Source organism: Natator depressus, chromosome 9, assembly GCF_965152275.1.
Source record: "Natator depressus isolate rNatDep1 chromosome 9, rNatDep2.hap1, whole genome shotgun sequence".
Classification (NCBI taxonomy): domain Eukaryota; kingdom Metazoa; phylum Chordata; order Testudines; family Cheloniidae; genus Natator; species Natator depressus.
The window spans coordinates 34,438,811-34,458,532 of NC_134242.1; the positions used below are offsets into that span (position 1 = coordinate 34,438,811).

The window sequence follows — 19,722 nt, forward strand, 5'->3', positions numbered from 1 at the left end:
CATGAGGTACAGTGGTTTTTTTCTCTCAGTATGTTGCTTTGATTGCTGTATATTTGGAAATAATTTTAGAACATCAGAGATATGCTATTTATTGTGATTCATTACTTGAGCTTAAATGGCTAAAAAGTCATATGTTTTTTAAATCACAAGGGCAAGCCTGGTTCTTCTGGAATAGCTGGTGAAAAAGGAGAAAATGGTGACCTGGCCATAGTGAAAATCAAAGGTAAACCTGTATTTATTGTCATCCGTTGTATTTCATGTATTGCATGCTGGATAATAACGGGAGAGGACTCCATGCTTGTAAAACTACAGACTCTTTATTAAAGCAGCATAGAGGTGCTAGCATTGAAGCCAAGTTCACACAGATTGATTTCCTGGTGCCTCCTACAAAATCTTTCCTCCTGCAACCTGTACTCCTCCCTCCAAATTCTATGCAGATTGCATAATAGCTTGCCATTGCTGCTACCAAATGACTAATATGTCACATGTATATTATTATTCGGGCATTTACAGAGACATACGCAGTTAAGATTGAGCAAAAATGGGAAATGACTGCCTAGGAAGGAGTACTGTGGAAAGGGATCTGGGGGTCTTAGTGGACCTGTAACGGGGGTTGACTCACCACTGTGGCGCCTTCTGCTGGCTGTTCTGGGAATTAGCTTGGGGTTTGCCAGTACACCCTTCTTAGGTAGTGTCTCGCCCGTCATCTCGTCTGTCTCCACCTCCAGAACCAGCGTCGCTCACCGGACTGCGTCGTCCTCTTCTGGACACTGCCCTCCAGCTGTGCCCCACTCGGTTCTTTTCTCACTTCTGGGAGACTGACAGTCCTTAGTCCAACCACTTGCCTCAGTGGCAGTCCCTTCACTGCAGTTCATTCACCAGCCACTCCCCTCAGTAGCAAGTGGGACAAGGACGGGGGGGGGGGGGGCGGGAGGGACCCGGGCCTGCCTGCTACTCCCAGGCCTGACCCAGGGACCCTATAGCCGGCAGATATGTACTGCCCCTCCTCCAACTCTGAAATCATCCATCTATTTGTTGGAGTTACAGTTAATCACTCAGGGACCAAAACCAATAGGTGATCAATCACACAACTTGAATTCTGAAAAAAATGCTGAATGAATTATTCTATGAACAAGAAATATGATGAATAAAGTATTCTTCACAAATAATTCATTATCTGTGTGTGCACATGTGTATGTGCTGTAGAGTGTTTGTGTGCTCTCACAGACATGCACAGACACTGGAGCAGCACAAATTATTCCTGGTTTATTTGTCATAGATTTCCTGAGACAGTGGTGTGAATCCTTTGGAGTTAATATTTTTTGCAAAGTTTAATTTGTGCAAATAGTGTATTTTCATAAACGTTTAGGGAAAAATATAAAACTCTTGCAATTAAATTACTCCACATTATTTACCATGCTCCCGCATAACACTATGAGTGAAATCCTGGGCCCACTGAAGTGGATAGCAAAGTTCCCACTTAATACAATATGTAAAAAGAGAGAGAGAGACCTGCTACCTCCCATATGTCCTCATGATATCCATATGATAAACTGCAAAGCCATGTGACAATTACATTTAGTTGTTTCATCTGCACTCTGCCCATAAATGCATGTCCCCAAAGATATATCAACTATGCTAACGTCCTAAATCTTTGAGCAGTTATGTCAATCACTTAAAACAACAAACTATCATAAAAACATTTCTTCCTTCTGCCCAAATGTCCTCGAAACTACACTGCTTTGAGGTGCAGTTTACACCACTGCGTGGTTTAAGGTTCAATATCTTGTAACTATGCATAACTAAAAACATGAATCTTACCTCACTGGAAAAGGGAGATTCCCAAATTGCTTCTAGCTCTTGCAATGTATTGCAATATCTGATTTTAAAGACATGACATTTTTATGTACACAAAGTTATTTGAGATCATTTATAGAGGCTTCATTAGTTTTAATTTGTCTCTTCTTCTTCTTCTGACTGTCATACAGATAGAATATGCTAAATAGTAGATCTGGCTTTGAAGGTAGAAGAGTGGAAGTCACAGTTCCAACAATTAAAAAAAAAATTCTCTAAAGCATTTGTTGGAAGCCAAACATATGCACAAACAAGACACATGGTGGTGTGATGTAGTGTTCAGGTTTTACTGACACTCATTTGGCTTGCATAATGTGGCCACCCTAAACTCACGGTAATTACGATCATGTGATCTAACCTCTTGCATATCACAGGCCAAAGAACTTCACCCAGTAATCTCTGCATCAAGTCAGTAACTCTGTTTTAACAAGGATGTACATTTGAGAAAGAGATTCAGTCTTGATTTAAAAACTTCAACCCACCACAATCCTAGATAAATTGTTCCAAATTAGGAGAGATGAACAGAGGAAGAAACTTAAATCCTGCATTAAAGAAATCTCACTTTATGAGCTGAAGAAAATTCTTGTAGAGTCTCAGACATTTTGTCCAAATATCAATAATGATGACCTATCATTCAACTGAGGAGAAAGAAATAGACAAACAGCTGCTATATATATTACTCTAAGCTTCTTTTTAATTGTTTTAAGGAATAAAAGGAAAAAGAGGCCCTCTAGGGGTTCCAGGACTTCCAGGCCAAAAAGGTACTGCTGGCAGAGATGGAGATCCAGGATTGCCTGGAGAGAGAGGAATTCAAGTATGTTTAACTTTGTTAGCAACTGTTTCATTCTTTGTTTTGAATTAATTTCTCATTTTACAAAAAAGTCAGTAAATTTCCAAATTATTTACAGATTAAACTGTTTTATATTTTCCTAGTAACCTGTAGCTAACTGCTGACCAATGAAAAAAATCTAACTTCCTTATACAAACACTGCTCTTTATTTTAGGGATCTTACTCTTATCTGCATGATGTGCCACTGAGGCACAGCTTCCATGTGTATCTATCTACCAGATGTTCCTGTTAATACAACCTTGTTCAGAGCGCAGGCTTTAAGGGTTTTCCATTAAGTTGTACATCAGATGTATAGAAATATTTAGCTTTGATCAGGACTTCAGTTTTAAAATGTTTATCAACAACTTGATTGTAAATGATCGTAGACCAGATTCCACTCTGTTACTCCTAGTCAACCCCACTGACTGCAGTGTAACTAAAAGTGAAACTCACTTCTTGGTAAATTGCTTGTGCAAGGTTTTCCAAGCCATTAACTATCTCCAGTACTCATGCATGCATTGAGGTAAGCAGGCCTGTGGTCTGTTCCGAGGAGGATTCTAGCCCCTACAGCTACTCCCACCTAATTCCCAGCAGAAAGCCCATTCACTGAGGGATTGGATTTCACCCAGAGAAGAAATTTCTTCTTTATTTCAGGGACAACTACATAAGAGTACTGTAAAGTTACTAAGCCTATATTGCAGTTTGTAAGCCTACCGCAAGATTAATTTTAAAAAAATCACATGTATCATCCATTTAGTAATTTCACTGTGTAACCAAAGATTTTTCAAATATTGCTCTAATACTGGAGTTAATGAAAGAAAGCAAAGGGGCTAGTCTTATGGAGCTTATATATATATTCTTTTTTTTTCTTTTTTTTTTTTTTAAATAGGGTGATGGTGGATCAGCACTGCCAGGTGATAAAGGATTTCTTGGGGCACCAGGACTTCCTGGTTCAAGAGGGCCTATGGGACCATCAGGTTTGGGATTTCCTGGCCCACAGGGAATCAGGGGTCATCCTGGAGACCCAGGAAGTACTGGCATAAGTGGGCCACCTGGTCCAAAGGGTCAAAGAGGTAATTTTGAAATTTAACATTAAAAACACTCTCATTGAATATGTGCTTGGTAGGATTCAAGTAATCTGCTTTTCAACTGGGATATCTGCATTCAGGAGCAGACACAGGTGAGGCACAAGAAACGTGAAATATCTGTGAATGTTGATTCACTGAGGCCCTGAACCTGCAAACCCTTACTTGTGTGATCCTGGTGGGACTACACTCTTGAACAAGGAGTATTCATTTGAGTAAAGATTTGCAGGGATGGATGAAGGAACAGGGAAAATGACACAATATTCACACAATATAGAGCCATTGCTGATTCACGAAGTAGTGTTAGAATAACCTATGGGAAGATGTCAGACAGACAGAGAAGGTTGAATAACATATGAAAAAGAAATAATAAATCAAAGTAGAAAACAGAGGTTAGTAAAGACATTGTAAATATGATTTCCATATGCTACATTTTAAGTATATACAGTATAATATTTAATATAAAACTGTGCAGTTCAAGTTTGCTATGTGATTCCAAAATGTCTAACTTCTATATTCTCAATTCTTTTACTTTCAGTATATTCCTGTTAATCTTGTGAATAAATCTTGTTTATTACAAGTTGCTACATGTGCAAAGCTAATTCTATCTAAAAATTATTTGGTTAAATCTGGTTAATTTTTTTCTAGATTCTAAGAAATCCAAATATAAATGTTTACTTCCTTAACTGACAGGGATTCTCATTTGAATAAAGTGAGAAAGATTTGGTCTTTATCTATATTTTATAAATCCTGTTAATGTAGACTTTTTTTAAAAAGCAAGTATGTATTTAAAATGTTACTACTGAAGTCATTACACTCTCCTGCTCTTTATGGTAGACAAACTATGGTTGAATTTCAGGTTTCCATCTTGTGGACTCCTTCCCTCATGAACCTTTGCATTCTCCTCTGATCTTCCCAAACTTCCTTCGCTGTTACCTCTAAAGATCACTTACCTTGTGTTAGAGGCCTTGACTTTCAATTAAACACCTTTAGTGTTTTATCAAACATCTTGTGTGTGACAAACCTTTTCCCATGTTTGACTTACACAAGCACCAAACCATGGTGAATTTTCCAGTTCTTGGACGGTCTTGGACCCCTCTTTCCAAATACCTTATCACAATGATACATACATCCTATTTTGAACAAGCAACAGCTGTCACACTCACCCCCCATTTGCTATAACAACCCAGACAGGGTGAAGACTATTTGTGAAGTGCCCTTTTTGGTTCTATACTGCATGCCTTGCTATCACCCTGAATTGTTTCTCTGCAGAACGTAAAGATATTTTAGCAGCAAAAGGAGAATTTTAATCAATTTTTAAATTATCACTACCTCCTCTATGCTGCAGACACTATTGGTCCTGGAATACTTTACTTGTCTGATATGCATGGGGTCGAAACTTGTTCTGGGAATTAAGAACTAATCTTAACCTGGACATCTCAGGTAGCAGATCAGCAGAGCCTGTCATTTCAACATTAAGGCAGCTTGCACCAAGGTGCTTTGATGCAATGTAGCATTTAGAGGATATTGTGGACTTGCCTTAATTGTAGGCATAGCAGAAATTTACATACTTGAGATTAGAATGTCATCTTCAAAGTCTCTCCACCTCCTCTCAGAGAATATTTTAAAGACAATATTTTTACTGCCAACACCACAGAAAATACAAATATATTATTTAATCTCTGCAGAATATATTCCCCACATCAACATTACAGTTGATCAAATTACTAATATAACCTTATACCAAATGTGTAATAAGAACATTACAGTTAAAATACCCCTAAACTTAAAGAATATGGAAATAACTATTTGCATAAATATTCCATAATCCTTACAGTTTGTACATTTGGTTAATGACAATATTGATATTTTCGCACACCTTACAGTAGATAATCAAACTTGGTTTATTTGCGTACAATACTTGCATAATGTTTTTTTTCTCGTTTCAGGTGACATCCACTGTTATGTTCCACCATATCCTGGAAGTCCAGGCCCTCCAGGTTTTCAAGGGGCTCAAGGTGTGTTTATTCAGAGGGGAAAATGCAGGGTGTTCTGATTTTTATAGAATTTGTTAGTGTTTAAATGATGGTGAGTTGCTATTGAAAAGTAGCCAACTAGGAAACAGTAAGTCACATGATGAATGCTCCAGTTCAGTGGTTCTCAAACTGTGGGTGGGGACCCCAAAGTGGGTCATGACTCCATGTTAATGGAGTCACCAGGACTGGCTTAAATTTGCTGGGGCCCGGGGCCGAAGCTGAAGTCCGAGCACCACGGCCGAAGCCTGAAGGCTTTAGCCCTGTGTGTCAGGACTCAGATTACAGGCCCCTGCTTGGGACTGAAGATCTGGGGCTTCAGCTTTGTCCCCCACCCAGGGCTCAGGCTGGCTCAGGCTTCAGTCCCCCCTCCTGGAGTCATGTAGTAATTTTTATTGTTGATAGGGGGTTGCGATGCAATGAAGTTTGAGAACCCCTGCTCTAGTTATTCTGTTGTTTAACGGTGCGATTAAAACTGTGCTTAATCGCGATTAATCTTTTTAATCACGTGAGTTAACTGTGATTAATCAACAGCCCTAATTTATTCTGCTGTGGTTGTTTTACTATCATAGGGGCCCAGAATAACCCCGTTCTGGAGATTTACAGACTAGTGCACAGCCCTTGGGTCCAAGCTGTCAGCTGTCAGTCATGCCTTCCTGTGCCAACTTGGCTGGCCCTTCCCACAATGTTCAGAAAGATATGAAAGCACTTGATCTTCAGAGCAGATAAAAAGGAGGGCTTGCTTGTAAATTCTACACAATGCAGCATACCGTAAAGATGCACCACTATTTACTTACATCTCCTTTTAGTTCACAGAGAGGTCTGATAGGTTACAAGCAGATCCTGGAAAACCTGTATTCTTTCTGTGTTCTTAGGACCAAAGGGATTAAGAGGACCCCCTGGTCCTCCTGGGCCAAATGGCTTTGATGGGCAAAAGGGCCAACAAGGCAAACCAGGAACATCAGGCGATATAGGGCCAGATGGTAAGTGAGAGAGAGACGGTATCTTTTTTACCCCTGAAACATGGAGCTGCACAGACTGTTAATACATGTGCATGTATACTTACACAGGATAGGGTAAGCTGCCTTGCTAGTTTTAACCATCTCCGCCCTTTCCCCTGACAAGCTGGATGTGTGTCTAAAGTTCAGTTGTAAGGTTGTTCAGGTTGGGATGGAAGTTACTTCTCCAGTTAGGCTGTTGTATAGATGTATCCCTTCCACTATTTTCTGTTACCACAATAGAAGGTGCTGCTGAGACTTGATCAATTCAGACCTGTAGCAGGAGCATGATTGTTATATGTAAACCTTGCAGGTACATGGAGAATATATTTACTCCCAAAGGGATTGGAATAAACAAGGATGGGGAATACACAAAACCAATATATCCTGCCCCAAACACATAGGTATCACCCCCCCTTGGCGTATCACTTCCACAATGGCTCGTTGGTTTCTCATGCAATATCATTATCCAGTGAGAAACCTGAAGTATGCAAATGTTATTTTGCATATAAATGGAATATATTTTCATTCTATTAAATTTGCATTATGGTAGTCCACACCTTTAAAACATACCATTTGAATGGTTGTCTACGTTGTGTAATTTTTAAATTCAATAGGCTTTCGAGGCAATGCTGGTGATCCAGGTGATGAAGGTGAAAGAGGTTCTTCTCCTGATGGTGCCCCAGGTTTCCCTGGCAGTCCTGGAGTTTCAGGTCAGAAAGGTGTTCCAGGTGATACCAGTTATGGTCTTCCAGGAATTCCAGGCCACAGAGGATTGCCAGGATTACCTGGTTTACAAGGAATACGAGGTGAATCAGGAACTCCTGGGCCACAAGGTATGAGTCCTATTTCTATTGCGTTTAAAGCATAAAGACAGAGACACTGGGCCTTATGCTGATCTCTCTCTTATGTGGCTCCACAGTGACTGATGTGAAGTTACTCCTGATTTTTGCAACAGTGTAAATAAGAGCAGAATTACGTCCCTGGAATAGAAGAAAAATATTCACGCTTCACACAACAATCTTACAATCACACAACAATTTTAATCTGCTGTCCATGACACACACACACACACACACTAGTACACCCTAAAAAAAAACAGGGCTCATTTGATAGAACAAGGAATAGTCAACTAAGCAGCTCAGCCACCTGTGTGTATAAACATTCGAAATACAGTGAAACCTTTACAAAGCCCTTAAAAGTTATGGGCATTTAGGAAGTAGCGGGTATGTAATGCAGACAAGAAGATATAATTACTTACCTGCAATAATTCTTCTTTGAAGTAATCATGATACACAGTGTCCTCTACTTGATCTCTCATTGCCAGTGTGAGAGAGCTGCTGCGTATTTTGCCCATGGTAGGCATGCACAAGCCTCTACTCAAACACGTTCAAAATGCAGGTACCATGGCCCCCTTTGAACTCTACAAGTTGGCCAGAAACGCTCTCTGCATCCATTGATCAATATCCATTGATGCTAACTGGATTTTTCCCGAAAGGAACTGACTGGACGATTCTAATGGAATTTACACTTAAGGATAAGTCGGGCACTGGAGAGATCTACAGGGTTGGAAGCAGGAAGAAGCCTTCCCCAATGCCATGGCATGGCAGTGGAGCTTCCTATTGTAATTATTTATATCACAGTAGCACCTAAAGGCCCCAGCTGAGATTAGGGCCTGTTGTGCCAGGCACTGTATGTACACATAGGAAGAGCCAGTCACTGCCCCAGATTGCTTATAGTCAATAGACAAGTCAGACAAAGGGTGGGAGGAGAAACAGACACACACAGAGGTGAACTGACTTGCCCGAGGTCACACAGCAGCTCAGTGGCATACCAGAGAACAGAACATGACTATGTTAACACAAAGCGGGTACCTCTTAGTTCATGCTAGCAGGCACTTACAGTTCAGCAAATTAGTGTGGACTGCAGTTCACAGCCCCACAGTCCACACTGCAGGGCCATGTGGGTGAGCCTACCCTGGTTCTGCCACCAGAAGGTCCTCCTTACCCATAGAGGCAGGAGTCAGTATTTGCCCCAGAAAGCAGGATGCAGCAGTTCTCAATAACAGCCAACTCCAAAGTGCAGGAAAGAGGCAAACATTTTTGAAAACCTATAGAGAACCTATACGATCTTTCGGCCCACTGGTGTTTGGTGCAGCATGTTCTATACCTTCCCTTTACTCAGCATGGTCTCATCCCAGCCTGGTCAGGCAGGTAAAATACAACAATAATTGAATACGTTGCCCTGAACTCTATGGGGATGTAGCTAGGGGAGTGGATGGGAAGTTTTTTGTCAGAACAAATATTGCATCTTTTTAGGACAGTCTGGCAGACCAGGATTTCCAGGTGCTACAGGTCTGAGAGGCAGAAAAGGTGAAATAGGAGCTCCAGGTTCACCTGGTCAGCCATGTGATAAAGGCTTACAAGGGCCACCAGGACAGCTAGGAGTTCTTGGACAGCGAGGCCCTCCAGGTAAACTGTGCTCATAACATTACATTCCAGCTCTGAACTTGGGCATCTTTTTCCAGTGAATATCTACAAACTCAGTAATCCCCCATTCCATTTAATCTCTGTCCCATTGATTTTCTATCTGCAGATAATCACTTTGAGCCTCCCCTTGTTCCCAGAGAATGCCAATAGCAAAGCTCCTAATTGATTTCAGTGGTACCAGAGCAAAAACCTTTGTGAAGCTGTCATTTTGATTTAAGAAAAACATCAGCTAAGAATGACTGAATTATGTGACTAGTGAAGATCTTATCTTAAGGTGTAGTAAACTGAAAGTGTCTCCCCTTCCTCTCAGTGGCTTCTCCCCCCACAACTAGCTCATTTCTACAGTGGTGTCTCCCTGCTATCTCTTTGAGCGTCACATGAGGATGTGCAAATAAAATAACCATAGCTGTCCATCTTATATTGAGGAGCAATTCATGTGCCACCATGTTAAAATTAACTACTGGAAACCTTCTAGTTAGGGAGGTTTATCATGGTGATGTTTAAAAAAAATAAACCCAACCCCTAAACTTTGGGACTCTCACAGCCACCCTTCCCTCATTGTGCTCCCATCTGATACCCCTCACTACAGTTCAATCACATTTTTAACTGTTGTGTTATTTTGCCCATATTTGTGAATCAGAGCAATGGTCCCCTTGATAGTGGAAGACAAAGTTATAGGGTTCAGAAAGAGAGAATCGTGAATTCTGTGTCTTCCATACAATTACACAATTGCTTTTTGTTAATACAAGACATGGGGAGTTTGGGATTCATGATGTAGTTGGTTTGAGCAGAGATCTTAAGTTTTTCACTTGTACTTTTATTCTGAACTCTTGTGCTACATTTAATTCTCTCCTGCATACTGACCGCCTGGCTGACATGTCAGAGACAGTCCAATGAGGATCTTTCGGCCCACTGGTGCTTGGTGTAGCGTGTTCTGTACCTTCCCTTTACTCAGCATGATCTCATCCCAGCCTGGTCAGTGGAGTGAAAAGCTCAAGGTCCCTCCCAAACCTGTCTCCGATAGTATAATGCATTGCTTAACTGGCCTTGTAAATATGCATTCATTGTGGTTTAATACAATGGAAGAGTTAAGTATTTCTACTTTGTAATTTCAGTATCTTAAAAGTGTGCTCTTTATTTAGCATGTAGTTACAGCCCAAGCTTAGGTAAAAGTGTCACTGAGCGAGACTGATGGAAAAATTGCTGTTGATACTGTTTTTCTATGGAAAATTGGATTTTCAACTGAATTCAATTTTTCACAAAAAAAGCTTTTTGTGGAAATTTTTTATCAAAAATACCAACACCCGAAAAATCTAAATATTTCATTTGAAAACCAAAATATTGATGGGGCCAGGAATTCCTGTGATGTACCGTCTCCCCACTCCGAGGAGGCACCGTGGCAATGTTTACAAATCAAAATATTTCAGTTTTCAGCCCAGTGTTTTCAGTATTAGTTTCCACCAAAAATCAATAATTTTGTATAAGATCCATGCCCCCATCCTTCTTATGACCATCTGTATTGCTGAATCTTCTTTTGTGCTTCTGGGTATAAAATGAGTAAAATAAACTGTTTTTTCAGGCTTAGCAGGTTTTAAAGGTCAGAAAGGAGACATGGGCCCACCAGGGCCAGCTGGAATGAAAGGCCTACCAGGATCTCCTGGTGTACCAGGGTCCCCTGGTCTTCCAGGCCCTCGAGGATATCCAGGGTTTCCTGGGAGCAATGGATTACCTGGACTCCCAGGCCAACGAGGTATATGAAGCCTAATGTATCTATCACCCTCTTACATATAACTCTTTTAAAGAGCTGCTCCTTATCAAGTGATGTCAGTGAGAGTACTTTGCACTGTTCACACCCTTCCAGCTTCTACTACATGTATCCGTGAAAAACAATGAGAATATCACCCTTTCTTATGTCTCTTGGAGCAAAAGTCAAGCAAGTGTAAAGAGTTTGCAGCTTGCAGGGAGCACCAAAGATTCTTTGGTTTTGGTTGTTTTATGAAAGCTACAGGCAAATTTCTATGGACTATTTCATTCTTCCTGTTTGCAACAGGTCATTATTGTGTCCTGGTTTCAGTGCAATATTGTGTGAGAGCATACTCATGTGTGCCTAAGAGGTATGAGGTCATGTGATTGTGGAAACAGCTTCTCCCAGCTGGGAATCCTCTCTAAAGCTACCAGCATTTGGGGAATTGTTTAGTAAAACCTTAGCAACAGTTTAGATTTGAAAGTAAGAGATATTTACTGAGGCACTAATGGAGCGCTTTAAAAATACATAAATACATTTACAAAAGACTGAACTACTTTCCTCAAACTTAAAAAGATATAACCATTTGGCTTGAAACTAAGTATGAAATAAGCGTTTAAACCCGAAAGGAGGAGAATTTTCCAGAAAGTTATGAGAGTGAAAATATGGGAGGTTAATTGTCTGTGGGCTGGCTGCTCCATTCTGTTAGGCCACTTCATACCCCATAATGTCACAAAGTGGCTTTAAAATGGCTGGAGTTAGCTGGCGGAGAATTCTCCTCACAGAGGGGGACTCTGCCAGAGGAAATCAGGCAGTGACAGCCACACACCTCATGCTGGAGAAAAAAGAGGGAGGGAGTATATCCAGAAGTCCCAGAGGAGGGGCAGGGGTAGGTAGAGCTCCAGTATGCTTGATCTTCCACTGATATAAAGTCTGAGTGGAAGTTAGAGCAGCGGAAGGCTAACACTTTTGCCAGGGCTGGGTGGGAGAGTATTAAGGAGCCTCAACTGGCTCCCTTCCATTACACCTGAGTGCAATTCCATGTGTAACCTTTTGTAGCTCAGACACCAGTGATGAGCATCAGCTAAGTACCTAGATAGTGAATGTCTGCTGCTGCGTGTTCTATTGTTACCCAGCTTACCTTAGTATTACCCAAATACATCTGCTGTTGGTTCTCATATATTACTAACTTTCCAAAACTCTCTCTAAACTGTCTAACCTTTTGTATGGCACTCTTTCTAATAGCACAACAGTAGGCTGTTAGATAAGCACATCAGTATCTTAACATTATTACCAGGTAGCAAAGGCATCCAAGGCATCCAAGGTTTCCCAGGAATCTCAGGAAAAGGCGGACAGACAGGAATCCCGGGTGGACATGGTGAACAAGGAGAAATGGGCTCAAGGGGGCCTTCTGGAGAATGTGGGGATGGAGGGCAAAAAGGTATGGAGAATCCATATTACCTGCCTTCCAATTAGTTTTTTTTTTCATTTTTGTTAATAAAATTGTTTTAATTCCCTGTTGTTATAAAAGGCTTCTAATCAATTCACTGCCATTTTCCAGTGGGATCAATGGAGTTAAGCCAGTGTAAATCAGGTGTACATGCAAGCAGAATCAGATGGTCTGTTTAATGAGTCTGCTGTTTCATGCACCTGTTTGTTTTTATTTGCCTTTTACACCCACTGCTGCATCTGGTGCAGCTCTCTCTCAACAGGGGTGATGAGCAATTGTATGTCATCACCAACAGATTTGAAACAAGGCATTCTTTAAGGTTCTGTCATGTTTTTCTCATTGTTCAATGTAAATATAAAGCTTATTGGCAATATCATGCCCAAACATTAAAACAAGGAATAAAGTTCAACCTGCCAAATACATAGTCAGTGAGAACCAAAAGATCTGTCCAATGGCAGGTCCAGTAGCCCTCAGGCAAACTACTCCACCCAAACCGGAAGCAATTCCCAACTTGTTGAAATAAATGGGACTTACATTACGTTCTAAAGAGAAAAGAAAGGGGCACTCTGGTAAGACTTTGGGAGAGAGTTCAAGCACTTAAATGTATTTTAATGACATTTTATGATACAGTGTGGTCAGCTAGCATTTGTATAGATTATATTCACCATGTTCTTCTTCAAAGGTGAAAGAGGTGCTCAAGGAGACAGTGGCTTCATTACCTTATGGCTGGAAAAAGGACAAAAGGGGGAACAAGGGCTTCCTGGTGAGGCTGGGTTTCCAGGGGAAACAGGTGAGCTCATAAATGTGTGTGTACACCCACCTTGCCTGATTTTTAAAAATGTCTACAATTTTTTGTCACAGTGCCGCAATTAATAGTCGTTTCAAAATTGCAGGCATAAGTGTGAACACAAATAGTAGTATTTGAATATCCAACTACCCCATTATGCTGACATGTCCTTCAGTTAGTTGTATAAGTACTACAGTTTGTCTACAATTTATTACGTACTTCATGAATTGTGAGCGCACAAGGGTACCCACAAAAATGTGGTACTAAAATGTATCAGCCAAGGACCAGGATAAATTTACAATAATCTTTTGTTGTGGAATACTTTCAGGTGAAAAAGGCAGTCTTGGAATCAGAGGGATCCCAGGATTTCCAGGCAAAGATGGGCTCCCAGGAACTCAGAAGGGTGAACCTGGTGATCGTGGGCAGATTGGGTTTCCAGGGCTGCCAGGCTCCCCAGGATTGGGAGGTTTAAGAGGAATTACTGGTTTTCAAGGACAACCAGGTGACCAGGTAAGCTAAGAGCAATAGTGCAAGATCATGGATACATAGTACTGTACTGCATTTTTATACTTCTTGAGAACTCAGAATCCAAGAAATGTGTCTGATTGTGGTACACAAGCCATATGAGCGTGCTTAGAGAGCTCATACGCCAGGTCACACCTAAACCTCTGATTGGCAGAAGCTGGGACTGGATGACAGGAGATGGATCCCTCAATAAATTGCCCTGTCCTATTCATTTCCTCTGAAGTATCTGGGACTGGCCCGTCTCGGAAGACGGGATACTGAGCTAGACGGACCATTGGTCTCACCCAATATGGCTGTTCTTATGATCTTATTCAGAAGACAGCATTGGCCTAGCATGCAAGGTCAACAACTGTGAAATTTGTTTGTTGCTTTTATTTTCACTTATTTTATACTGGGGCTGGATGGGGTCTTTTGTCACCTCCATGGTGCATAGAGTTGTTTGGTTCCACTCTCTGTAGTTGGGAACCCTCACCAGATTTCACTGACTAACAAGAAAGGTGCATGAGCAGTCTATCCTCTGATATTGTTCCCAAGGACACATGGATGGAGTCACCTACTCTATGCATAGTGAGATGGCAATTGAATGAGGCTGAAGTTTACAGAGCCACTTCCAAGAGCAGCCTGCTTGTTTGCATGCATAGTCCAGGAGCATCCCTTGGTCTTTACCCCCCATAGAGGCAGCTTACAGTGAACAGAACCCTGGAAAATACTGTTTCCAAAGGAAAAATGTACAAATATGCATGATATAGTTGAAATTAGAGGCAAGTTCTTCACTATCTTGCATCTCATGCAATGAGTCAATGGGATTGCACAAATGTAAATCCGGGTTGAATTTAGGCCGTTATATTTACATATCCTTTGTTTTCAGTGTTGGGTCTGTGTTTTACCAAATTATTTCTGAGGGACAGTATAAAGCTTTGTACTGCTGACTACAACTCCTTGTTTACGATGAAAAACTAGATTCTTTTTTTAATATTAGAGGGTCAACACTAATTTCTTGGGGGTCAACAAAAGTGGAGATAACATGTTTTTTATTTATTTGTGTTCTTGTGTAAAATACATTACTGAAGTACCATTTTTGAATTAAACTACAGTTGCATTAATTGGATCACCAAGAGGGAATTTAAGATATTTGAGCCAAATTCTAGCCTTAGCGATATATACACAGATCTAACTCAAGACAATTGGCCTTTCCTGCATATATCAAAGGTCAGCATTTAGCCATTATTTGACACAGACTAGTGGATTACTCCAAAGAATCATACAGTGAAGGCACAATAATATTGACATTTAGTATCAGTCTGTTCATCAAAGCAACAGAGTCAAATGTTTTTACAGATTGTGCCTCTTATGTATATTATATTTTAAACAGAGTGTTTTTTTAATAATGTATCAGGGTGAGCAAGGTTTACCAGGAATTCCTGGATGTCCAGGCCGTGATGGTGCAAAAGGACTTAAAGGTAATGAGCTGAAACATACAAGCTATATGAAATAAACAGTATTTTGTTAGGTTGCTGTGTACTTTGATATATTCAATGCACCCTCTAGGGGAAAGAGACAGAGATAATTCACACATGAAAATCATTAGACACAAGACTGTTTTATGCCTAAATAAAAAGTTTTCATTTAACTATAGTAAGACATTTGGTGATTTATCACTTGAAAAAAAGGCTCTCAGTGACTTTGAAGATGACTGTGTCTTAGTTAAATTTCACAAGATCATAGCTTCAGCCCAAAAATGAGTAAAACACCAATATATCTACAAAATACCATGGGATCTGTCAAGGTTCCTTCCCCACTCTGAACTCTAGGGTGCAGATGTGGGGACCTGCATGAAAGACCCCCCTAAGCTTATTTTTACCAGCTTAGGTTAAAAGTTCCCCAAGGTACAAACTGTTTTACCTTTTGTCCCTGGACCTTATGCTGCCACCACCAAAGTGTCTAACAAAAATAACAGGGGAAGTGCCCACTTGGAAACGTCTCCCTTCCCCCCCGCCCCAAATATCCTCCCCAAGCACTACACCCCCTTTCCTGGGGAAGGCTTGATAAAAATCCTCACCAATTTGCATAGGTGAACACAGACCCAAACCCTTGGATCTTAAGAACAATGAAAAACGATCAGGTTCTTAAAAGAGAATTTTAATTAAAGAAAAAGTAAAAGAAAAACCTCTGTAAAATCAGGAAGGGAAATACCTTACAGGGTAATCAGATTCAAAACATAGAGAATCCCTCTACGCAAAACCTTAAGTTATAAAAATACACAAAAACAGGAATATGAATCCCATTCAGCACAACCTATTTTATCAGCCATTTAAACAAAACAGAATCTAACGCATATCTAAATAAATTGCTTACTAACTCTTTACAGGAGTTCTGACCTGCATTCCTGCTCTGGTCCCAGCAAAAGCATCACACAGACAGAGAGAACCCTTTGTTTCCCCCACCCCCTCCAGCTTTGAAAGTATCTTGTCTCCTCATTGGTCATTTTGGTCAGGTGCCAGCGAGGTTATCTTAGCTTCTTAACCTTTTACAGTTGAAAGGGTTTTGCCTCTGGCCAGGAGGGATTTAAAGGTGTTTACCCTTCCCTTTATATTTATGACAGGATCAAATGACAGGACACAATGGTTATCTAGATGGCTTTTGTGATTAAACTTGTATTAGTTTTCAGATACAGTATGTATGAGACCTAAGGAGAAAGGGGAACATCACACATGAGTGGAAAAGAAGACAGGAGAAAATATACTTGCATGAAAAGATGAACATGAAACTATTTTGCTGGCAGCTAAGGGTCACATTTTCAAAAGTGGCCTCTCGATGTGTGCCTTTTTTTGGCGTAGTGTTGCCAACTCACAATTTTATTGCAAGTCTCACAACAACAGTGTGGGTGTTTCGTTTTGTTTTTTAAAAGGTTCTGTTATATTTGGATTTCTGCCTCCAAACTCATGCAGTTTATCTTGAAGGGGATCCAGGGAAATGTGGCATGACGGAATGGGAGAATGTGATGGGGAGGAGAATGAGGAGAAAGGGAGGGAAATACGGACGTGATAAATTTAGAGAATAGGTGGGGACAGTAGACTGTGGGGGAGCACTGAGAGGAGAATTGGAATGGGGACAGCTGCCTATCTGGAGAGGAGAAGAGAGAGAGACTGGCAGCTCTCCACACCCCTGGGGATAGACTAGGATGATCAGTAAAGAAGGCAGCCTGATTTTTTGCATGTGTATTTCTGACTGAATTTTGAACGTGAGATCATCTCACACCAGTTGAGATGGGGAATTCCCTAAAAAAGGTGACATCATCATAAAATGGCCCAAAAAACAACACAATTTTTAATTATTCTTAAATCGCATGCTTTTGGGTCGTCTAGCTTATGATTTTTGAACATTCAGGACAGCTGTAAATCTGATTTGTGTGCACAAATTTGGTAGATAGTTTACACAAACACAACCTTTGACACCACCAAGTTTTCATGTCCAATTTTTCTCATTCCTATTTTGAGGATGAGATGAGACCACTTTGAAAATTTGACCTTGAATATTTAAAGGCAGTTTATGAAGAGCAAGAGGTATCAGCTGAATTGTTCTCTTGTTTCAAGCTTCTGTAGAATATGATTTTCTTCTTAAAACTAGTTTATACAAAAATAAGAGTAAAAGAATGTGAAGACCAGAGATTTATTTGGAAGAAAATACAGAGCAAGGGAAATTCCTTCTCCAGATTCTTTTCCATGGCTCTAGCAATTCAGCATCTTCCTAGCCAGGGAATGTATTTTCACAAAAAATTAAAAAGCATTTATGAACAAATATTTGAGATAAAGAGAAATCCTTTATCAGAAATGGGCTAAAAGGGGGTTATAACACATGTAACGGAATTTTAAAAAAAAGAAGTTGGCTGAAGTAGGTGGCAATCAAGTTATTAAACAGGATCTTCTCTGGTCAGGGAGGATTGCTGTGACATAGAATCACTGATAACACTTGAATTCAAAAGTCTTCTCTATGCATTTCACAACCATCTCAGACAGAGAAGCTAGAAGCCAGCAGGTGTGAGTGGGAGGTATTAGACACCTGCATAATATTCTGGGGTGAAAGGGCTGTGGAACCATGAATTTAATGTGGGAGGAGTTTGAGGAATAGAAACAACAGAAAGAGAGTTCATTATAAAGGGAGGAATTGAAGTAGAGTGGAGAAGGCCAGGCACACCATCTGTGTTGGCTCAGAAACCCAAAAATTGTTCTTAAGGAGCCTTTTCTGAGTAAACAGACTTAAACTGTGTGGATTTTCCTTGCCTTTTCAAAGTTATTTCTGTAGGAACTGTGCGCTTTATTGTAATACTTGGTATTTACGTAGCACTTCTCAAATCTGGGGCAATTAATGAGTTCCTTACTGAGTTTTTACTCAGGCAAATTCCCATTGAACTTAATGGGAGTCATATTGAATGTCAACTGAGTTGATACCTCCGGATATGGCTTTTGATCAGACAGTCTGAGAATTAAATGATGTATTAGGGAAATGGGGATATAATATCTCCACCTATCTAGGCTCTTACACTGCACCTGTCACAAGCTATAGAATGCCAGAATATTCAGTAGCTAATGCCACTTGCCCCTCAAAAAATGTCCTTAAATGTTCAAGGCCGTCATTATCTAATTAACTAGAAATAGGGATATTGTACTAATGCTGTGTCTGTGTCCATTCTCCTTTCTCTCCTAAAGCAGAAACAAACTACTTCTACAGTCCAAAACTTCCTGATTGTCAGGAAGTCATTTCAGTAGTTCTCCTCTGTGTATTTTTCTGTTAATTCCATTATCATTTGCTAAGTGATTTATGATACACTACTTACCTTGGTCCACAGCTTTAAGACATTTGTGTGCATCTTGCTATACTAGAGATTTCACAAATAAATCACTTCTGAAGGCTAAAACAAGCATACAAAAGCAAGCGAAAGATTAAATCTTCAGGATGCACTCAGTTATGATGATGATGGGGGCTATACAAATACTTAGCTACACAGAATACCCAGACTCCTGAAGTTTCCAAAAGGTTGATACTTTGTTTTTAGAATGCTGTTGGCATACTTAACAGTCTGTTACTGTGTGTGTACAGGACCTGGCGCAATGGGGCCCATTCCCAATTAAGTGCTTAAGCGATACTGCAGTATCAAAAATACATCTATATTGTCCATATTTAACATAAAAACTTAGCACAGTCACTTGCAAAGAAGCTTTCCCTTAATCCCACATTCTGTTTCCTAGTATGAACTTATCAAGGACAATCCTCTAGTTTTTTGTGTTCTTTTGGTCCAATGAAATAAAATAATACAATTTGGTTTATTTTTTAATTGAGAATTGTTTTTGTAATTTTAGCTATTAATATTTGTAAGTTACTGGACCTTCAAAATTATCTCTTTTTGGTTTTGCAGATGAAACCGACACTGATGTCTAACGAAAGTCGTTTGTATTTTTAACTTGAATAGGTAACAGAGGTGGCTCGGGCAGTCAATATGGTCCACCTGGTCAAAGAGGTCCTCCAGGAGATCATGGATCACCAGGTACATTTGGGTTATTAAGAAAAAATTAGTGCTTAAATAGATTAAAAAGTTTCTATAGGATTTTTTTCATGATTTGCTGCTTTCAGTATTTGCAGCTTAATACTAATGACTAATGCAAAACAATGGCTTTTGGGCCTTTGGAAGCCCAGGACCAAAAAGGCCTCACAATTTACAATATAGTCCATAAATGAACACAGGAGTTAGGGTCTGCTACTGTCCAGATGCATCATTGATGAGCACTCTGCTAGCCACCTGAAAGTTCTGTCTCTTGCAGTCTCTGGGAACAGACCTTTCTTCTTCAGCCACATGGAAGAGGAAGGAAAAAAAGGGAGATCTGTCAACTTCTTCCCAATCACACTGAGAGTAAAAGGAAGATCAGTAATTCC

At 40.2% G+C, this 19,722-nt stretch overlaps 1 protein-coding gene across 1 annotated transcript in view; it reads left to right on the top strand.

The window, feature by feature from the left end:
* COL4A4 (collagen type IV alpha 4 chain) overlaps positions 1–19,722 on the top strand; it is a 128,224-nt gene that overhangs the window by 75,233 nt on the left and 33,269 nt on the right. Inside the window, exons 22-34 of the mRNA XM_074963897.1 lie at positions 151–223; positions 2,562–2,668; positions 3,573–3,756; positions 5,718–5,786; positions 6,677–6,784; positions 7,417–7,635; positions 9,118–9,270; positions 10,868–11,038; positions 12,330–12,473; positions 13,165–13,272; positions 13,598–13,779; positions 15,191–15,254; positions 19,262–19,336. Coding sequence (XP_074819998.1) covers positions 151–223; positions 2,562–2,668; positions 3,573–3,756; positions 5,718–5,786; positions 6,677–6,784; positions 7,417–7,635; positions 9,118–9,270; positions 10,868–11,038; positions 12,330–12,473; positions 13,165–13,272; positions 13,598–13,779; positions 15,191–15,254; positions 19,262–19,336 — 1,657 coding nt within the window. The remainder of the gene's footprint in view (positions 1–150; positions 224–2,561; positions 2,669–3,572; positions 3,757–5,717; positions 5,787–6,676; positions 6,785–7,416; positions 7,636–9,117; positions 9,271–10,867; positions 11,039–12,329; positions 12,474–13,164; positions 13,273–13,597; positions 13,780–15,190; positions 15,255–19,261; positions 19,337–19,722) is intronic.